The following is a 20,489-nucleotide window of genomic DNA, read 5'->3' on the forward strand; positions in this document are numbered from 1 at the left end:
GTCTCCCTCTCTCTGCCCCTTCCCTACTCACGTGCATGTGTGCTCTCTCGCTCTCTCTCTCTCTCTCTCTCAAAAATTAATAAACGTTAAAAAAATTTAATAAAAATAAACATTCTCATGAATTCAAACTCCTCATGGGTCTTAATAAACACTATTAACCACTTGTTTATCTTAGATATAATATACTTGTCTGGAGAATTAAAGTGATAATTGTAAAACTAATTTTTAAAAATAAAATCATTGAAATTTACCATAAAAAAAAGAAAGTCACCTGTTGCAACCATTAATATTTAAATCCCCTCTCTGGCTCCCCTACCAAGTTCTTCTTGAAAACTTCTACATGAAAGAGAACTCACCCTGGGGCATCACAGTCTCTAAATCGTGAAAGCTGGGATACCAAGTTCCTCCTTTAATGAAACCCCCATCTGTCTTCCCCTGGAAGCCATGCAGGAGTCTAGCTCAGGACAGAACTTCAAATGTAGGTGCACAGCTATCAATGACTTCCATTCCTCCAGACCATCTGCACAGAGTAAGACCCTGAGGCCCTATACCCCTAAATGCCCTCCTCTGCACAATTTACAATTAGGCCATCTCTTTCTTAACATGCTCAGAATGTTCCAGATATGGTCTGACCTCTCCTAATTAGAACTGTCCAAGCCAGGTTATGACCTCTTCCATGCTGTACACTATTACTCACGTACCCATAGATGACAATGTTTTCCTTTCGACAGCGATGTTGAGATTTCTGTCAACTAAAGCCCTTAAGTCTTGTTCGGTTCTGCCCCGCTCTGTTCTCACATCCAATCTTGCATGTCTAGTTGATTATCAGGACTTACACACAGCACCCCATGTTATTCCAGGGACGATTCATCTTGTTAGTATCTGTCCATTGACTTAACCCATCAGGATATCTAATTCTCATGAACATATCTTTACATTTTCACCAATTAGTTATGTTAAACAGGAAACCCATTAAGAACCACCATTTAAGTCGACAAAGACCATTATGTCAGTTTCATTACATTCTATATTATAACTTTGGGGGAAAGGAGGAAGAGTTTAATGGGTGGCCAGGTCTATTAAGCCAAGAAGAAACTTTTATCAGATGTGTTTCTTCTTCTTAAATAAAAGGAGATAGCACATACTATTTCCTTTTTTCTGGGTGCCTGGTTTAATTTGTATTACTTGTGACTTTATAAACATAACCAATGCAGCTGATCACTTAGTGGGTTATCATAGAAATGGCGAGTCATCAAGCACAATTTTAAAAAGAACCCTTTCTTTAAAAGGCTGTGTAATTTTCTCCCTGCAGCATTAAAAGTCATTTCATTTATAGCTGCCACTAAGCACCAGTTTAGAATTAAGATTACATCAAATTGGAGGCAGCCGAACTTTAATTTATCATATTAATTTTCACACTTAGAGTAGCTAATGGAAAATTATGTCAAGCCAATCAATTTTCCGATAAATTTGATTTCGTAGGATTTGTCATTATGGTGTGGCATCTCCCTAAATTAACACGGTTTTCTTCATACCTTGACAATTAAAGCCACTTTGGTACTGGATACCTAACTAATGGAGGACAACTTGCAATAGTCTTTTTTTTTTTAATGTTTATTTATTTATTTATTTATTTATTTATTTAGAGAGAGAGAGAGCCAGGGAGGGGCAGAGAGACGGGGGGAGAGAGAGAGATTTCCAAGCAGGCTCTGCACTGTTAGCCAAGAGCCCGATGCAGGGCTTGATCCCACAAACCGTGAGATTGTGACCTGAGCCAAAACCAAGAGTTGGGTGCTTAGCTGACTGAGCCACCCAGGTGCCCCACCGTGCAATAGTCTTGTACACATATATATAAATATGTTCATAAAAGTAGTGTATACGTTTATCCTATACATTTGATGAGATAGTATATATTTATGTCACATATATACACGAGATCTGTATACATTTCTAACTTCCAGTAGATTTTAGAACTACTGTCTGGGTAAATGGCACTTCTAACCCCATAGCATAGACACCTCGGAGGCTCCTGAGGCAGGACCCGGTAGCCACTACAGATAAAATGTAGGCTGTCAAACATCTCCTGAGTTCAGACACCTGAGTAGCCTGTATTACTTCTGTGATAAGAGATTATTGAGCCTCTGCGTGAAAAAGCCCTGGTGAGAAGGATCTCACCATTCCATGGCATGGTCCATGCATTTCCAGAAACTTTCTTTGTGGTCTTCATTCATAAAATTTGTAAGGGGTGGGTGGGGAGGATATCTAATAAAATGGCATCCAAAACCCTCTACATCTTTCTCTCTTTTTTTAAAAGATATTTCTTCCTCTTAGTCGTTTTCTATAAGGAGCATTAATCTAGCTAATCTCACCTTATTCTAGTTTGAATGAAAGCATCTGACAATGTCTGCAAATTGATTTTAACATAATATTTTGATCCAGTGTCCTAAGTTTAAGGAGACTTTTCATTAGAACCCAGAACACCAGGAACTTCCAGAATCTAATACCCTAATTTAGCCTGCCACAAATCTGATACTATCTGGACACAGTAAAAGGTTAGTTGTTTAATTTTTTCAGACACTGTCAAATAGTTTTACTTTCTTGCCAGTCTTATTACCCGGTAAGCTCTGAGAACTTTAATTTTAACAACAATGAAACTGATTTACACAAATCTCAAGAAATGTGATTACATCACACTGACAGGTTATTACATTACATTATTCCATTGAAATAGATGCTTTATCCAGAATCCAGGTTTTTTCTTCCTCACAAGTTCAGTGACTAATTACAATAGTGGGCAGTGCTGGGGGCACATACATGTCTTTCCCAGGGTGCACACTCTCCTTAACATGTGCCATGCATATAACACATGTTAACAATGTAAGTGACAACTTATTCTGGAGGGAAAAAAAAGATTCTACAATATACACTATGGATTATCTTTCACGTTAAGCTCTATGTTGCATGTGTTTATGTACTGTAGCTCTGTTTCTGCCATAACAAGGTGAGAAAAGTTGTACATTTTCATAGCAGTGACGATGTAAATATCTGACAATGTTACCTTCCCAAGTATAAAACTAAGAATAGAATATTCCTGGGGCGCTCAGTCGGTTAAGCGTCGGACTTTGGCTCAGGTCATGATCTCGTGGTTCGTGCGCCCAAGCCCCGTGTCGGGCTCTGTGCTGACAGCTCAGAGCCTGGAGCCTGCTTCAGATTCTGTGTCTTCCTCTCTATGCCCCTCTCCACTTGCACCCTGCCTTTCTCTCTCAAAAATAAACATAATTTTTTTAGAAAAAGAATATTCTTCCTCTCTTGTATAACTGTTGTTTGTCACATATCAAGTGTACTGATTTGCTTTACAGAATAGTCTGTATTATCGGTAAGTGGGTAGGTGATCAGATGTTGGCAAGGAAAAAAAGGGGGCACATTAGTCATGGTCAGCCATGCCAAACCCTGATATCATATATTTTTAGCTTCGTGTTGTGCAGCTGAGGTGCGCTTACTGCTAAGCTGAGTACACAGCAGACGTTTAAATTTGTAATAATCAGGTACTTAGAAATGTTCTGCAAAAGATAACGATGTTCAGTCGTTTTCAAGAGCACTTTATTTTCAGACTATTTTTAAATTATCCTCTCCTTTAAAAAGATTCCGAAGGAAGAAGTAAACTTTTTGAATACGAAAAACAGTGGTAAAAAGAGGTGATAACAGTGTGTGGTTAACAACCCAGACCCTGGATCCACATTCATGCGTTGGCTTTGCCATTTATTGGCTGTGTGGTCTCAGGTAAGTTCCTTAGCTCCTCTGTTTCAGGTTCCACATCTCTGAAGTGAGACTCTCTCACAGAGTATAGTTATGGGGATTATGTGATGCAAATATATGTAAAATGCAGAGAACGGCCCCGGACACACAGTAAGCACATCTATGTGTTCACTATTATTTTTAACCTAAAATGTAGCATAAAGTTTACGTATGAACTATGTAAAAGGAAACATTTCCTTACCAAAGGAATCAACAAGTTCAACAAAATCCATTTTACAAGTATTTACGGAATAGCCCCCTGTCTGCCAAGGAATATTCTAAGCTCGGGGGTAGAACAGAGAACAAGACATGTGAGGACCCTGCTCTCATGTCACTTAGGGAACCAGTAACAGATTAACGGAGTTAAAACATTAAAAAAACAAACAAACTGCGCTGTGAAGCAAACGAAAACAGTACGTGGGTGAGAGAGAGGTGAAATACTCTATTTTGAAGTTCTATTTTAAGAAATACAACAAATGAAATGCATTACATATTCCTTATGTCTTAATGTACAAAAGGGAGAAATTACTCTTCTGGATTCAAAATGGGTTTATAGGATGACAGTCCTTAATTTCCCCTGCACCGTGCAACCACTGAAATGGCCACTTCCAGCTGACGTACTCTGCATGGAAACCATAATCCACGGAAAAGGAAATTTAGGAGCCACTTGCCTAACTGAGGAAGCACAGGCCTGTGGATTCTGAATTTAACCATTAACCCTTTAATATTTGCTGTAAGATTTCAACCTAAGTAAGCTGTCCTAATTAGATCAAACTTTGCTCTATTAAGAGTTGTGACTGGGATTAGGAAAAACAGCATCAGGTGATGACAAATTTGCCTGTCCTTTTCATGTTCTGTGACTCCACCAGTGACTACTGACAGCACATCAATCAGCAGCTTCTAATTTTCATTCAGTATGTGAGACCCAAGATAAACAACCTTTTTGCTAAATATATTTAAATATACATTTTAAATATTTAAAATATTAATATATTTTAAGATACTAATTATATTAAGTTAAATTCATATATGTCTATGATTAATATATATAATTATATATAATAAATAATACATAATTATAAACATAATAAATATATATAATAAATATATACAATTTTATATATATATAATTATAACAATTTAGGAAAACCACACCTCACTCTGAAGCTGGGTAACTTCTCTTGCAAAGACACTATCAATTGTGGCTGGCATCTGCCTATACAGAGAATTGGAAAGATTCTTCTTAATGGCGCCTTTGTATTTTGCCTAGAGAGGGGGAAAAAGGGAAAAAAAATAAGCATTACTTTTTTTTTCACTGTGAATATTGAAAGAGAATAAAAGGCCACTTTCTGCAGAAACAGAATTAATTTAAAAACCCGAAGACCATTTGAACCTTAGATACTAGGCTGAAGAACATATTCCGAAGAGAGATAAATCCAATGTATCGCGGACAAAGCTTTAAATGAGACGCTCAAGGAAATCATGACTATTTTTCTATTTAAACCCGTGCACATTTCTAAAAGTAAATCTGTTTGTATATATTGAGAGTTTCAAATGTTTGATCAGCAAAGAAAAACATGAGAAAAATGAGACAAGTGAGCTATTCCAGAAAACACAAGTTGTTAGAGGGTACTGTCTAGAACCCGAATGCACAGTGTTCCTTTATTCAAATGTTTTTAACCTCCTTCCACCACGACCGCAGCAGGGATGCGGGGGGGGGGGGGGTGTGGGGGGTGGTGAGGGTGCTGTTTCTGTGCCTTCCCACCTCCAATCTGCACCGTCTCTAAGTGATCCCAAACATTCATTACTCATAAAAAGAAAGACTCATTTCATTCACCGTCTCCCTCAGGAAGATTAGGTTCAAAGTAAGACAACAGATTGTCCACTTCCTTTTTTTTTTTTTTTTTTTTCCTTTTTTCCTTGCTCTGCAGTTAACTCCTTCAGGAAAGAGAATCCATCAGGAATTAAAGACATCAAGAGAGTCTCTGCACCGGAGAAATAACAGCTAACGCAAACAAACAAAACCACGTGTCTCCACACTCTATAGCTCCCACTCGGGGCTAGATTGGAGCGTGGGTTTATCAAGCGTAGACAAGGTGTAAACCCCGTGGTCTCACGACTCTTTGGAGTTGGGTGTTTAATAAAAGAAAAGTTGCCAGTTCGCAAAATGTTTTCACTTGAGGGAAAATAATCCCAAGAACATCATGTTGATCTTTTTCCAACATAGCTGACGAAACACTAGAGGTCAGTCAATTACAATACGATTTCACTCATCCTCGTTTCACGTTTATCTTTTCTAAGTGATCTAGTCACAGACTACAGAAATGCCTTCTCACAGGTATCATTGTTAATAGTGTGCTTTATAATGCAGAATAAACTGTAGCTTGAAATGCTCTCAGAAAGAGACTATATGATTTTTCAGCTGGAAAATGAATGGAGTGCATTTCTCACTCTGTGATTTCGTAAGTGTCTCTGTTGAACTGATCCTACTCAAAAATGGTTGAAATTGATTTTAAATTACTTACCAAAGATACTACATTGTATAGAATCAGCTGGTAAATTTTACTGATTTTCAAAATGATATTCAACAATTTATATCTAATACACCTCTCCGGAAATAAAATAATGGAACTTCTAAAACAATTTTTCCAGGACTTTCTACCTATTGAATAAAATCTTTCTTTTCAAGAGTAATCCTACATACATATGAAACAGCTGGAGTCAAAATAGAGACATATATAATAAAATATGTCAACCTTAGAGTTAATTGACATTGTGTGTAGAATTACATGATTATATAGATATTGCCAACATTCAGTGGTGCTCTCAAAACTATTGTTCTCTAATTTTAACGCATAGACTTTTATCTACACAAACAGAAAATGAAAATGCAAGCCATTCTGAAAGTTTGGGTGCCTTACCTCAGAAATAAAAGCACCAATGTTTTTTACATGGTTTAGCATGGGCGTGTCAGGCACAAACGTACACTTGTCCTTAGACTTTTTATATTCTTCTTTATAATGAATCTAAAAGAGAGAATAACTGACATAAGACAAGAAAGAGGAAAAACCATTTGAATGGTCCTTTTTTGAACAGGAGAATGAGAATTACTTGAGAAAGCCCGTTTTCTGAAGGAAATACTCAAATGAGGAATAATGCTCGACACCAGCCAAATCACATACACAGGTATCTAACACAGACCTGCAAGGGTGATGAGACACAGGACAGAAAGACTGTTGCTTAAGTAAGTAAGCATCCCGTTATCATCAAGGGTCACGTTGGTGGACTCCCGTTGACCGTGGGTCCTGTCTGCCCGGCTTGCTCAGCCTATTACCACACACGCCTCTTTCATTCGACAGGTGTCCTAGTTTATCGTTACTTTCAAGCCCCTGACGACACAGTTAAGCCTACAATCAAACAGAAACCTAGCTGCCTACCTCTAGGCTTAGAACAAGTAGCCATCGGGAGGGATGTAACCAATTAAGAAGGAGCGGCAGAAGCCAAAGAAGTGGAGGTTCCCGTTAGCATCATTCCGTGCTGGATTAGAGGAAGGGGCTCAAACTGTGGCCACAATGAGCTTCCTTTACTGATTAATTCTGCTCAAATCAAACTTACCGAATTTATGAGCACCCACAGGCCTCCCCAGCTGCCTCCCCTCCCCCGACAGGAGCAGACGGAGCCCTGAAAGCTTGCCACCTGGTGGAGGAGACCACTCCAGAATGCCACGGGCAGGCAGGTGCCCGAGACAAAGGCCAGAGAGGCTGAGCTGAGCACGCGCATCTGTGCTCTCACCCCCCGCAGTAAAATGAGTCAGTCCTTTCCCCTTAAGGAGGGGCCAGAATTGTCACTCTGCGGGTAGACCCTGCATGAACACATGAGCTGAAAAGAAGTCAGGATCTGCGGACAAGGCCCTGTGCGCCCTGTCACACCAGTTGCCACCCGATCTGAAAACTGGCGAGGCAAAATTTATGACTAGTTGAAAGGATGAAGGTAATTTGCTACAAGTTGCATCACCCTGTAATAAAGTCATGTTTGGCTACCCAACACTGTAAACGCTTTGGCTGAAAAACATGTCCCAGGTCGGATGATACATTACATGGTCTCCCTAATTAGAACCTAAAAGTGAAGTTCAGTTGAATACCTACCTGGTTCCTCAAGGACACGACTAACACTGCTTGCACATTAGCATTACCTAGAGATTTTACCACATGTCAACCTGATGTGAGGGACGTAATTTGACCTGGGGTACGACCAGATATGAACATACTAAGTAAAGTTATTTCAAAATACCGTGTTTCACGGCTGCGACTCAGGTATCAGACGCCTACCGCATTAAACATTTGCTTTGTTCCTGAAATCAACATTGGAACATATTTATCTTATCTGAGCACTAAATTACCTTTTTTCTTCTCAGAGATTAGCCATAATTTTAGGTCTCTGCAAATCACCCTCCTCAGCCACCAGTAATTAAACCGTTAATGGCAGTATGATAAATAGTAGGCTATTTTGATCATAAGGAGAAAAAAAAAAAAAGTAGCCCCGTTATATAATTAAGTGTGAGAGAAAAGAACCTATCATTAGGCTTAAGTTTGGCTCATTATTTTTATCTTTTGCCACCACATTCTTCACTGCAGTGGTATGCACTATGGCTACGGGCCTCCCGATAAGCTCTGACCTGAGCAGAATGTTCAGGACAAGCGCACAGGATAAGGGTGAAGTGCTTCCTTCCTTCGCTGTGCAGGCAAATGGTTCAGTCTTAAGTGGGATCCCCGTTCCTTTCTTTGGTCTTTATTGAAAAGATACACACACACACACACACACACACACACACACGGACACGTATGATTTGCTTATGGACACTCATATTGTACTTGTAGTGAATTTTACAACATGAGTGACAAGAAGCAAATGACTTAAAGTTTTATCTAAAGAATGTCACGTATTGTTAGCCTTCCTATACCGGGATCATAGAAGAAGCTAGATGAAAGGGAACTACACCTAGAAGGGACACAAAATCCTAGGGGAAATAAAACACTGAGTCGACAGCTACTTCCTAATATGGCCATGGCCCCATTTATAGGCTAGATTGCCTATGCGACCCCTTTCTTTCCCAATAACAGAACTCAAATGTATTTATGAGAGTAGCCAGGCCCCTGTCTGAGTGTCAGAGGACGAATTGCTCTAAACCAGCCATGTTTTGCTCCCTCCCCTTGGCAAGTGAGCGGCCTCCCCCGGTGCCCAGCTCTGGCCAGGGGACATTTGTAGAAGTCTTCCCACCAGTGTCCCTGGTGTCTCTGGAATAAAGGGGAGAGACCTCCTGGCACAATCCCTTGACATTTTGCTCGTCTACCTTCTTCCTTCCCCCGTCACAGGGATGCAACAGCAGTGGTGTCATCAGAAGGTCATCAAACTAATGATGACAAAGCAGAGGGAAAGGAACCTGAGAGACTGACAACATCCACTGTACCAAGACTGGACCCTTACCTCCAGGTGTCATTATGTGAAAATAAAAAACCGCACCTATTTGTTAAGCCTCTGTGCTAGGGTTTGCCTATTACTCGTGGCCATCTTGCACCCACAACCGAGATCCTGTGCAAGTTACTTTCCGGTTTTTTTAATTCATTTTAGGAAGAGAGAGTGAGCAGGGGGCAAAAGCAGAGGGAGAGAGAGAGAATGCCAGGCAGACTCCATGTTCAGTGATGAGCCTGATGCAGGGCTCACTCCCACAGCCCTGGGACCATGACCTGAGCCACAGTCAAGAGTCGGGTGCTCAACCGACTGAAGCACTCAGGCGCCCCCATCCAAGTTCCTTTCTAATTGAGGGGGGGAAAGGTGGGAAAAGTTGATGACTTAATAATCAATAAGATACCCCAAGTATTTAGCTTCTGCTCTGACCATACCCAGGAATCCTGCCATGTCTCAACTACAATTAGAGTTAAATCTGTTCACTTAGCCCAGTCTCTTGGTATGAGGTTAGCTAATGGCTGAACGTGGATGACAAATGTAGAAATGTCCGAGGATATTTCCTTGTTAAGGCGCTCAACCAAAAGTACAGACAAAGTCTTTTCTCAAATGGAACCATATTGGCTAAATGCAGCAAACCCTGGAAGAAAGAACTGTGGCCCCATCACTGTGAGGTAGGGGGGGTGGGGGGCACTCATAAGCAAATCTGCCGTCCCAGACTCTCTTCACACAGTCGGGGCTCTCTCTGGAGGGGTAGCCACGGAATCTAGTGTTTTCAGCGCTGGAAGGATTTACCCACAACAAACAATGCTCAGTTGCCTGGAAAATGTTCTTTCTGCTGCCATGCAAGTGAACACCCTCGGAAGGTTTGAACCAAAACACTGAGTCACACGCTTTGTGCAGATGTGGCTGCGCTCGCTCAGCAGAAACTCTTGCTGCCTAATTTGCAAGAAACGTACCAAAACATCCCCTTTAACCTAGTATTTTTTTATGACCACCTCACAAAAGGCCACTAGATCAATGATTCTGATGGCTCAACAGCCAGGTTTGACAGGTTTGACGTATTCAAAGAATTCACTGGATAGTTGACTAACAGGCCTAGAGAGAGAGAATGAGAGAGGGAATATCTGGAGAAATAAAAAGCATTACATAGTTAACAGAAAAATAAAAGAGGTGGCCTCAGAGGACCAGGTGTCTTTAAGATTGGGAAGTGAGTTCCATAGAGGGAAACTGTACAATATGAGCAGGGCAAGTGAAAGGCAGAAACTAGGTGGAACCAAAAGCCAGACTGAAAAACGGCCTCACACTTTATTCACACAGTGAATGAAGTGGCTGTTTCGTAATACACCTTACTTTTTAACCAAACTTCTAAAAACTAGAACTTTTGCTTGGTCCAGCAAGTGTACCTTAAAATTTGTTTTTAAAAAATGATTGTCCGAACTCCTCTTTTCATTTTTGTTTTAGAAGCAAAAGAAGTAGGAGCACCCGGGTGGCTCAGTCAGTTAAGCGTCAGACTTCGGCTCAGGTCGTGATCTCGCAGTTCGTGAGTTCGAGCCCCGCACCGGGCTCTATGCTGACAGCTTGGAGCCTGGAGCCTGCTTTGGATTCTGTGTCTCCCTCTCTCTCTGCCCCTCCCCACCTCTCAAAAGTAAAAATAAATAGAAAAAAAAAGAAGTAACTGTTCAGATGATTCCTTGGTAAATATATAAATTCCAAAAATTAAGCCAGTATCTTAAGACACACAGAATTCTATTTTGAAACAAAATGTGAACATGTACACAGATATAAATTAGGCCACAGTCTATGATCTAAATATGTAAGTAATAAAGATATTCTGCTATGCCGCACAGATCTATAATATACAAAAATTACGGCCACGTGTTTTTTTTTTTTTTTTTCCCAACGTTTTTTTATTTATTTTTGGGACAGAGAGAGACAGAGCATGAACGGGGGAGGGGCAGAGAGAGAGGGAGACACAGAATCGGAAACAGGCTCCAGGCTCTGAGCCATCAGCCCAGAGCCTGACGCGGGGCTCGAACTCACGGACCGCGAGATCGTGACCTGGCTGAAGTCGGACGCTTAACCGACTGCGCCACCCAGGCGCCCCAAAATTACGGCCACGTGTTTGATTTCTCCTGCATGGAAGTGAAATAACATGGCTTTGGCTTTTGCAAAATGATAAAAGCCATGCCCCTCACCATCAGGTCGGTTTAAAAGTCACTGAAAAATGGGGCACCTGGGTGGCTCAGTCAGTGAGGCGTCTGACTCTTGGTTTTGGCTCAGCTCATGATCTTGTGGTTTCGTGAGTTCGAGCCCCCGTGTGGGGCTCTGTGCTGACAGTGAGGAGGCTGCTTGGGATGCCCCTCCCCCACTCGCACTGTCTCTGTCTTTCTCAAATAAATGAACTTTAAAAAAATAAATAGGGATAAATAAAATAAAATAAAATTAAATTTAATTATAAATAAATAAATAAATAAATAAATAAATAAATAGGGGCACCTGGGTGGCTTAGTTGGTTAAGCGTCCAACTTTAGTCAGGTCATGATCTCACAGTCTGTGAGTTCGAGCCCCACGTCGGGCTCTGTGCTGACAGCTCAGAGCCTGGAGCCTGCTTCGGATTCTGTGTCTCCCTCTCTCCCTGCTCCTGCCCCACTCATGCTCTGCTTCTCTCTCCTTCAAAAATAAATAACATTAAAAAAAATGTAAAAAAACAAAAATAAATAAAGAGTCACTGAGAAATTATCTCATCCATAATAACTCCAATAAAATCACCTGCTAACTGAAGTTGCCACTTCCGTGCCAACGGTTTCTGTAATTTAGCTCATCCACAATTCTGTTTTAATAAAAAACATAACAATGCTGGAAGATGTACTGTTTCCAGAGTTCTGGAACTTAGGGTTTTCAATGGTAGCATTACTATCAGCAATACTAGAGTAATAAATAAGAGTAAAACTAAGATAAACTTTGCACGGAAATCCACAGTGAGAGAAAGCACGGCAGAGTAGCTAAGGCCCAAAGGGCTTTGTGTTTACTCCTTGTCCCCGCTGCTTAACTGTGTGACCCAGCAAGGCATGAACCTCTCTGAGCCTTCGTTTCTTCACCTCGAAAGTGAAAAAAACGATGGAATCTACGTCAGACGCCGCTGTGCCTGTCACTCAGTAAATCTTCACTAGGCTGATGGATTCGTTGTTGTCATCATTTTATCATTCTTATGGTTTTGCGAGGAACTTTCACACGCGGTAGCTTAGGACTATTAAGTAATAGCACAAAGAAATACTCCATTTAAAATCCAATTACATTACACGTCAAATATATGGAAGTCGTATGATTCCCACCATCCTCTGGCCCTTTCTGACCAGCCACAGGGAGTCAGAGTTATATCTAAAATGGGACAGAATGGATACAGACATAAATTTACAGACTCAGGAGTTAATAACAGCTAACATCTCTTGAGTGCATACAATGTTCCAGACAGTTCACTAAACATTTCAGATGCGTTACCATGACCTAATCGTACCGTAATAGATGGTGTCCTTGAGGAACTGAGCCCGGTCAGCCCAGACCCTGCCGGCACACTACCCCACTTCCCTGGACTGATCGCCTTTGAAAACAAACATTTGCAAATATTCTGATCGCTTTGCTCATTCACTACCACGGAAATGGCCAGTATTGGGCTCGCTTCTCTACAGCCCCAGGCGCCTATTCACCTCTGTACTAGCAAATAGTTGACAATCGTTTTAATGAGGATCTAAATGCTCTTCCCTGGTGAGCAACCCTTTTTCCTTGGGCTTCTAGAATTCTAGCTTCCATATTTACTGGTTTACCAATACATAATCACGTGTGTGTTAAATAATTCTACAATCCTAAGATTCCCTGGAGATATAATAGAAGCTGATCTCAGTTAATGAAAAGAGTCACAAGAAAAATGCTTCTTTTTACTCATACCATCATCATCTAGTTCACGGTTCTCAACATGCCGCTCGGTAATCCATAAATCCAAAATTGTAAATGCACACTATGTATATACAAGTATACATATGGTTTGTTTTCCTGGTTTGGAAATAGTTTAGAAAACTATTGCATTTATCAAAGCCCTCAAAAAATCCCCCAAATGTTTTCTAAACCTCCATTCATTTAGACAGAGATCCTCCCGAAACAAATTACACCACCGTACAAACTAAGAAGGCTTTGGGGTTCGCACAAAGAAAGCGCTCTGAAATTCAATGCTTTATGATTTCATGCCAGAGTGACAACGAAATTCATAAGGGACAGCATTCTGGATTAGGAACACGGACACCTGCTCCCTACAGAAATTCTCTGAATAGGTGACCTTGAAGGAATCAGCGAAAACTTCTGGACTTAGTTTCTATGATCTGAAAAACAATTGTGTTTTAACAGAGGACTTCAATGTTTTGTCCCCAACTCGATGATTCTGTGACATAATAGTGCCATACACACAGCGCAAAGGAAGACAAAAATTACTTAAGCCACTTACGTCACTAATGAGTTTGGTGCATTTTTTGGCCAATTCCATGCTGAGGTCTTCAATCACAGGCTTAAAGAATACCTGTCCAGAAAAACAAGGAAAGGAGACATTTTTTCTAACGATCAACTTTGAGGAACAAATACCCTTCCTCGGCAGATGCCTTCCTACTCACCGTGTCTTCATTTTCTTCTTCCCCTGTTTTCTCCTCTTCAGCTTCATCGTTTACATCCTCAAATACAGGGACCCCCATTTTTACTTTTTACATCTAGAGGTGCTTTGGTTTGTTTTGTTTTTCTAATTCACTAGGACAGCCCCTTTTTCTGTACTTCAGCACCCTTGAGACCTTGGAGTCTCCGGTGCTCGGGCAGAAATGTCCTTGCCCAGGCCTCGTCCCAATTTAGCTTACACTTCACTCTCCTTATCACAACCGCATGTGAGTGGACAGAACAGGATTGCGGAGGTCGGCCAGGGCCAGCCTCCCAAGTGGAAATACCACTTTAACAGGCAAAATTCGGCTTCGTAACCTTTTAAAGTCAACATTCTTTAAACTTGGAACGGAATCCGAAAGAGACCATTTATTTCTATTTCGCCAATTTAATGCATTCATACAATAGTTTGAAAGAGACTTAACGATCTTTTTCTGGGAACACGACTCAGCTCTAACACTCCAGATAGCACAGTCTAAAGCCTGTTATCTCGAAGATTTCTCGACTCCATCTAAATAAAGCTTTCACTGGAATATCAGACATAGCTCTCGTTTGGTATAGTGAATCTGGATCATTCAAACTCATTTCATTAACCTAAGTTAATTTTTTATGAGACAAACACATACTTCTCACATTCTAAAAAGTACTAGCTTTAAATTAGCTGATTAAAGGCTAGTAATTTATTATGAAAAGCCCTTTGAACCACTTCAAAGAATCTATTCTGAGTTAATTATGACCGTTAATCTTATATTGCTATTGTATTATTTTAATTGTAAACATCATTAAACATGAGAAGTCGCAGTTAACATGGGTTGATATATCATTTAAGAATTCTAGAAACATCATTGTTTCAAAAACATAATAATCATGCTCCTCCAACTCGGCCCATTGTGTCAATTTTTACAAATTCACCAGCTTTTATATTATAAAATATTCACTTTTTATATATTCCTCAATGTGTACTACATGCTTGGAAAAGTTTGGAAAAAATAAATTATAATGGTATTTATAATGTGGTGTCATCAATTATATAATTAAAAATATATTTCTCAAAAAAATTCTTTATTGTCAATTTAGGCAATCCTAAGGCTCTATACAACTCATAATTTATCATTTTGATTATTCAAATTCTAGGGTAAATTAAGTTTCACAAAGCCATAACATAACAGTGTTGGACAAAAAAAAAAAAAAAAAAACCTCAGGGTGTATAATGAAATCAATTATAAAATACAACTTAATTCAAAATATATTATTCTAAGTAGCCAAGTATAATGCTATTTTCTCTTGATATCATATCTAGTTTTCAATTTTCTTCAAGAAATTGCTTTACCTAAACTAAAAATTCTGACATGAAATATATCCTAAACAGCCATCATGTATAGATTATTCCTCGAATTGTCTTCCACGAGGCTAAAGTTCCACAAAATACTCTGGAGAAGAAAGGGGTTTTCTTACACAAATGTGCTTGGAAAAACCTGTATTCTAATTTCCACCCCTATCACTTGGAGATCCACATGGCATAATGACAAATCAGAAACTCCCAAGAAGACCCACAACGAAAAACACTATTTAGCTCTCCTTAATCCAGCATTTCTGAAACATGAAATCCTATTCACCTAATCTAATCTAATCTAATCTAATCTAATCTACCTACTTACCTACCTACTTATTTTTTAATGATGCCCAAGCTCCAGAAAACTAACATTTTTCTGTGAAGTATTTCTTAGGGAAACATTAGCCTACTCTGAAAAAACAAAAAGGTTGTATTCTAGAATAGTTGTTTGTCTTTTCACAAATTGGTTTTTTTATTTTATTTTTATTTATTTTGGGGAAAGAAACAGAAAGCAAGTGGGGGGGGGGGTGGCAAGAGAGAAGGAGACCGAATCCCAAGCAGGTTCCAAGCTGTCAGCACAGAGTCTGATGCGGGGATCGAACTCACAAACTGTGAGATCATGACCTGAGCTGAAATCAAGAGTCGGACGCTTAACCGATTGAGCCACCCAGGCGTACCCTGAAATGATTTTTAGACACAGGCTAAGTTAATGGCATCACATATCCTGCTTACTAGCAAAATGCCAAAAAGAAGTCCCCCAGGACCGATGAATTTGGAAACCTTTACTTTTAAAATAACAACTCTGTTATTTTAAACATGGCTGTGTAGAGAATTCGACAAGGAAATTCTCTGTGTGTTAGATTTGTTCCGTAAAGGAGCAGAATGTGTGAACTCTGTTTCTCTCAAGTCTTCTGCCAAAAGACTGTTCTAATATTCCATAGAAGATCTATTACATTATCTTTATTTAGAAAAGGGGAAGAGCAATTTCTATGAGCTTTGCTAACAAACTTCTAGAAGTGTAGGCAGAACATCCTGCCAGAGCTACTTAAGATGACTTGTGTTGTTCACAGTGACATCCATTCCCCACGCAAATTACCTTCAGTGGACTTCAGCGGCTGCTATTTTCTCATTTCCCATCGTGTAATAAGTTCTTATTGACTCTCCACTGTGCTGGAAGAAAATAATTTGTTGAGATTACGCACAGAAGTTTTGAAAGCAAAACCAAACACCATATGCAATGTAAACACAAATTTTCCATGTGAGATTTTAGAGTCAGAATTTTAAAGCCACAGGGATCCTGAAGAAATCAATGTTACTAAAAGCTCGCTCTTTTTTTTTTTTCCTAATGGTTTTATTTATTTTTGAGACAGAGAGAGACAGAGCATGAGCAGGGAAGGGGCAGAGAGAGAAGGAGACACAGAATCCGAAGCAGGCTCCAGGCTCTGAGCCATCAGCACAGAACTCGATATGGGGCTCGAACTCACAGACTGTGAGATCATGACCTGAGCCGAAGTCGGACGCTCAACCGACTGAGCCACCCAGGCGCCCCAAAAAGCTCGCTCTTTTACAGAGGACAAAATGAAGATCAAGAGAAATTAATTATCTGTCTCATTCACAGAGGTATTCAATGGAACACCGGGACCAGAACTCACTGGAGCTTTGTTCTTTCATTCAACTAAGGGCTGCCATGCCAGGCACTGTGCTTGGTGCTAGGGATGCAATGATGAGTAAAGCATTCTCTGTGCTGAGATAAGGCAGGAAATTAAAAAAAAAAAAACACTATTATTTATAACATGCTAGACGACCTCCCTCCTCAATGGATTCTTTGGCATGCAACATACATTAGTCCTGTTGATTGCATGTATCTTTTTTTCCCCTTTCACCTGTAACTATAATATAAAATTCATGTCGTTTTCTTTAAAACATTTTAAGCACCTGGGTGGCTCAACAAGTCAAGCAACCGACTTCGGCTCAGGTCATGATCTCGCAGTTCATGAGACAGAGCCCTGCGTCAGGCTCTGTGCTGACAGCTCAGAGCCTGGAGCCTGCTTCAGATTCTGTGTCTCCCTCTCTCTGCCCCTTCCCTGATCACTCACTGCTCTGTCTCTCTGCCCCCTCCCCCCCCCAACCTGCTCACGCTCCGTGTCTCTCCCCACCTCTCTCTCTCTCTCTCTCTCTCTCTCTAAGAGTAAACATTAAAAAAATTTTTTTAATAATTTTTTTTTTTAAATAAAGACTTGCACCTTATCACAGCAAAGCTCTGTTGTCAATAGCTCCCAAACGTGACTTGGGGAATAAGAAGGAAGTTCTTCACAGATAGCTATCATGTTTCAAAATTCCCTATTGTCCTCTTTTTCTTTTTTTTCAACCAAGTTAAATGTTGTTTTAATCTATGTTTTCACCTTGGGACACCCCAAGAAGGGAGTGTCTGAAAAACCGCTAATCCCTTTTACTTATCGTGTACTTCATTTGCGTTGCCTTTTACGTTAGTGCTCTCTCCATGCCCTGATACAGAATGAGAGCAATGTGGGGATCACACTGTTTCTGGCAAGGCCCTCTACCTCCCCAGGTCTGGCTCTCCCACACCCTCTAAGGCAAATTTTTTAATCCCTCTCCACCCTAATTCTCCATAGTTAACGCGAAAAACCAAATTGCCAGAAGTTCACAAAAGCAAAGCAGTTTAAAAATAGCAAAGCCCCTTACAAACACAAGATTTGTCAACTATCCAACGAAGGCACACAGCTGCAGGGAAAGCACTCGGTACGAAAGGGTCTTCTCATTTGAAAGGGTAAGACTCTATCTATCACATCAATACGTTTTTAAAGGCCAGAGGGGCATCGTCCAGCCTCACAGCCTAAAGATACGAGCTAACTTGCATGGTACAGTACAGAAGTCCTGAATCTGGTTAGAGTTTGATGCTTTCGTGCAAGCAAATGTGTTTCCATGGCAACTTCCAAGTCCCATGGGTGATTCAGGTCTCTGGGGACAGAGCCCCTGGCCAAGGAGACTCTTGTGTTTCATCACCGGCCATGCAGTGTTTTGACGGGTATCAGTATCCTGGTCACATGCAATAAGGATCTCCCAGAATGTGACAAACGTTTCATACTTAGTTCACTTTTTCCTCTTCTCTTTATAGTGATAGGACACGTGCTTTTCGCCAACACGGTGATGAGTGGGGCTTGCAAATGAAAATCCGTAATAATTAAAATGGAGGTGCAGTTCTGAGTGGAGGAAAACTTACAGAGATCAACTGAGTTTTTCCGCGTTAAGAATTAATTCAACATGTCTTATTACAAAATATTCTCCCTGAATGGTTCGGTCAGAGAAGAATTGGTTCATCTGACTTGTCCGCCTGTGTTCGCAGTCCATTAGATACTCATTTTCAGTTGCCTGGGTTTTCTGTTTTGTTTTGTTTTGTTTTGTTTTTATGACTATCCCCCCAGAAGGTTCTTGCTTCTCAGCGGAATCCCTGGTCACTTCGCATTTGCCTCGCATATTTCCTCATTGTTTGGCATCTGTCCAGAAGAGAACTTTACTAAAAGATGAGGGTCTGAAATTGTCTCTTCATACAAGAAACGTAAATTCTCTGGGCACCAAGGTGGCTCAGTCAGGTAAGCGTCTGACTTCAGCTCAGGTCATGATCTCACAGCTCAAGAGTTCAAGTCCCAAGTCAAGCTCGGTGCTGACAGTTCAGAGCCTGGAGCTTCCTTCAGATTCTGTGCCTCCCTCTCTCTCTGCCCCTCCCCCACTCGCTCTGTCTCTCTCTGTCTCTCTCAAAAGTAAATAAAAACATTTAAAAACTTTTTTGAAAGAAATGCAAACTCTCTTGGGCAATTTGTCTTCTTTACAAAAAGAGAAGAGCTCTGTTTAATATTAGCCCACTCTATTTTTACAATTTACATTCATTAAGACCATCTTCTCCTTTTTAATGGCCATTTCATTACTGTTTGTTAATTAGAAATCAAAAGAACACAAAGCAACCTGAATAATTGTCACCGTTACTAATTACGCCATTAAAATAAGATTTAATAGAGTCGGCTTTTTTGGATTCATATTCCTGCTTTCACAAATGGAGAGGCTACTCACAAATGAGAGCTATGTATCTACACTGGTATTGGAGGAGGAGGAAAACAGGAAGCTGCAAACCATTTTTGCACAATGTCCGGGCTGGGTGTAGTTGGAATGCCAAAAATCAAAAGTTATCTATTCTTCTAAACGTATTGACTGGGAACGGGGCGGGGCTATTCTCATTCAGAGTCGACATTAACACAAGCATCCCGTGCACTGAAGGACTTTGGTTTAATTCACTGCTTCCTTGAGACATTAGTTCAGTATGAACCACAGTGAAGCCAGCTAATCATGCGCTCACTTGCACAAGCCTTCCCGCTGAGAGACACTCGAGGTTTGAGTGGCCCCTGTGTGGCTTGTGACCAGAACCAAAGAGTCCCACATAAATACCTTGCCTGTCCCCAAAAGTATCTCTTTCCTAGAATTTGGTGTGAGCTGTGTCAGGAAAAATTGTGAAAGACTTGGGAAGTGGCACACACTCACACAAATTACCTTCTGTGTTATCTAGTGTTACCTTCTGGCTAATTTGGCCTTTCTCTGTCTTTGAACTGCTTTACAGCAGCATAAAATGTTAAAAACCGATAACAATGCTAATGATGCTTTATCCATGCAAATGCAAATTAATTGTGTCCTGGGGAAAAGCAATTGATTATCGCCTTGTCAATAGAGCCTTTTTGCATTTATTTGTAAATTCATTTCAGCATCCCCGTATTACTCATATTTGTGCATTCTTCAAATGTACCTTTGACCCAGTCTTACCCTCTTACTGGTGCCCTCATTAATCAATGAGTTAAAATCTCTTAAATGTGTTCATCTTACGTTTCATGAGAATCATGATTTCACCATTTAAAAAAATATATATCCTTTAACAGATGCAAATGATTTAATCATCCTCGTTGCTTTCTTTTCACATTTGCAAAACTAGAAAGGGAGAAGGTATACTGCTGATTGGCTAAAGCCCTCCTCTCAATTGTGAAATATAGCTGTAACAATTTTGGGTGTTTATTGAAATTAGCTTTTTGTTTTGTTTTGTTTTGAGGTCTGATCTCGCTCGACTATTGGCAAATGCCACATGTGTACTTATATATATGTACATTCACACCACACACACACACACACACACACACACACACACACC

General features: G+C 40.3%; 1 protein-coding gene across 12 annotated transcripts in view; it reads right to left on the reverse strand.

Annotated features, from left to right (window-relative positions):
• Positions 1–20,489, reverse strand: part of NEBL (nebulette) — a 368,000-nt gene that overhangs the window by 97,303 nt on the left and 250,208 nt on the right. For 2 of the 12 annotated variants that reach the window (XM_043561698.1, XM_043561697.1), the window contains exons 5-8: positions 16,380–16,453; positions 13,754–13,825; positions 6,717–6,821; positions 4,951–5,061 (exon numbers count right to left, since the gene is read on the reverse strand). The exons of 2 other annotated variants lie outside the window; for them this stretch is intronic. In XM_043561698.1, coding sequence (XP_043417633.1) covers positions 4,951–5,061; positions 6,717–6,821; positions 13,754–13,792 — 255 coding nt within the window. In that variant the 5' untranslated portion in view covers positions 13,793–13,825; positions 16,380–16,453. Of the gene's footprint in view, positions 1–4,950; positions 5,062–6,716; positions 6,822–13,753; positions 13,826–13,916; positions 14,176–16,379; positions 16,454–20,489 lie in introns of those variants that run through there. 8 more of the 12 variants (XM_043561700.1, XM_043561701.1, XM_043561699.1 and 5 more) reach the window with 7 other exon arrangements.

Source organism: Prionailurus bengalensis, chromosome B4 (genome assembly GCF_016509475.1).
Source record: "Prionailurus bengalensis isolate Pbe53 chromosome B4, Fcat_Pben_1.1_paternal_pri, whole genome shotgun sequence".
NCBI classification, from domain to species: Eukaryota; Metazoa; Chordata; class Mammalia; order Carnivora; family Felidae; genus Prionailurus; species Prionailurus bengalensis.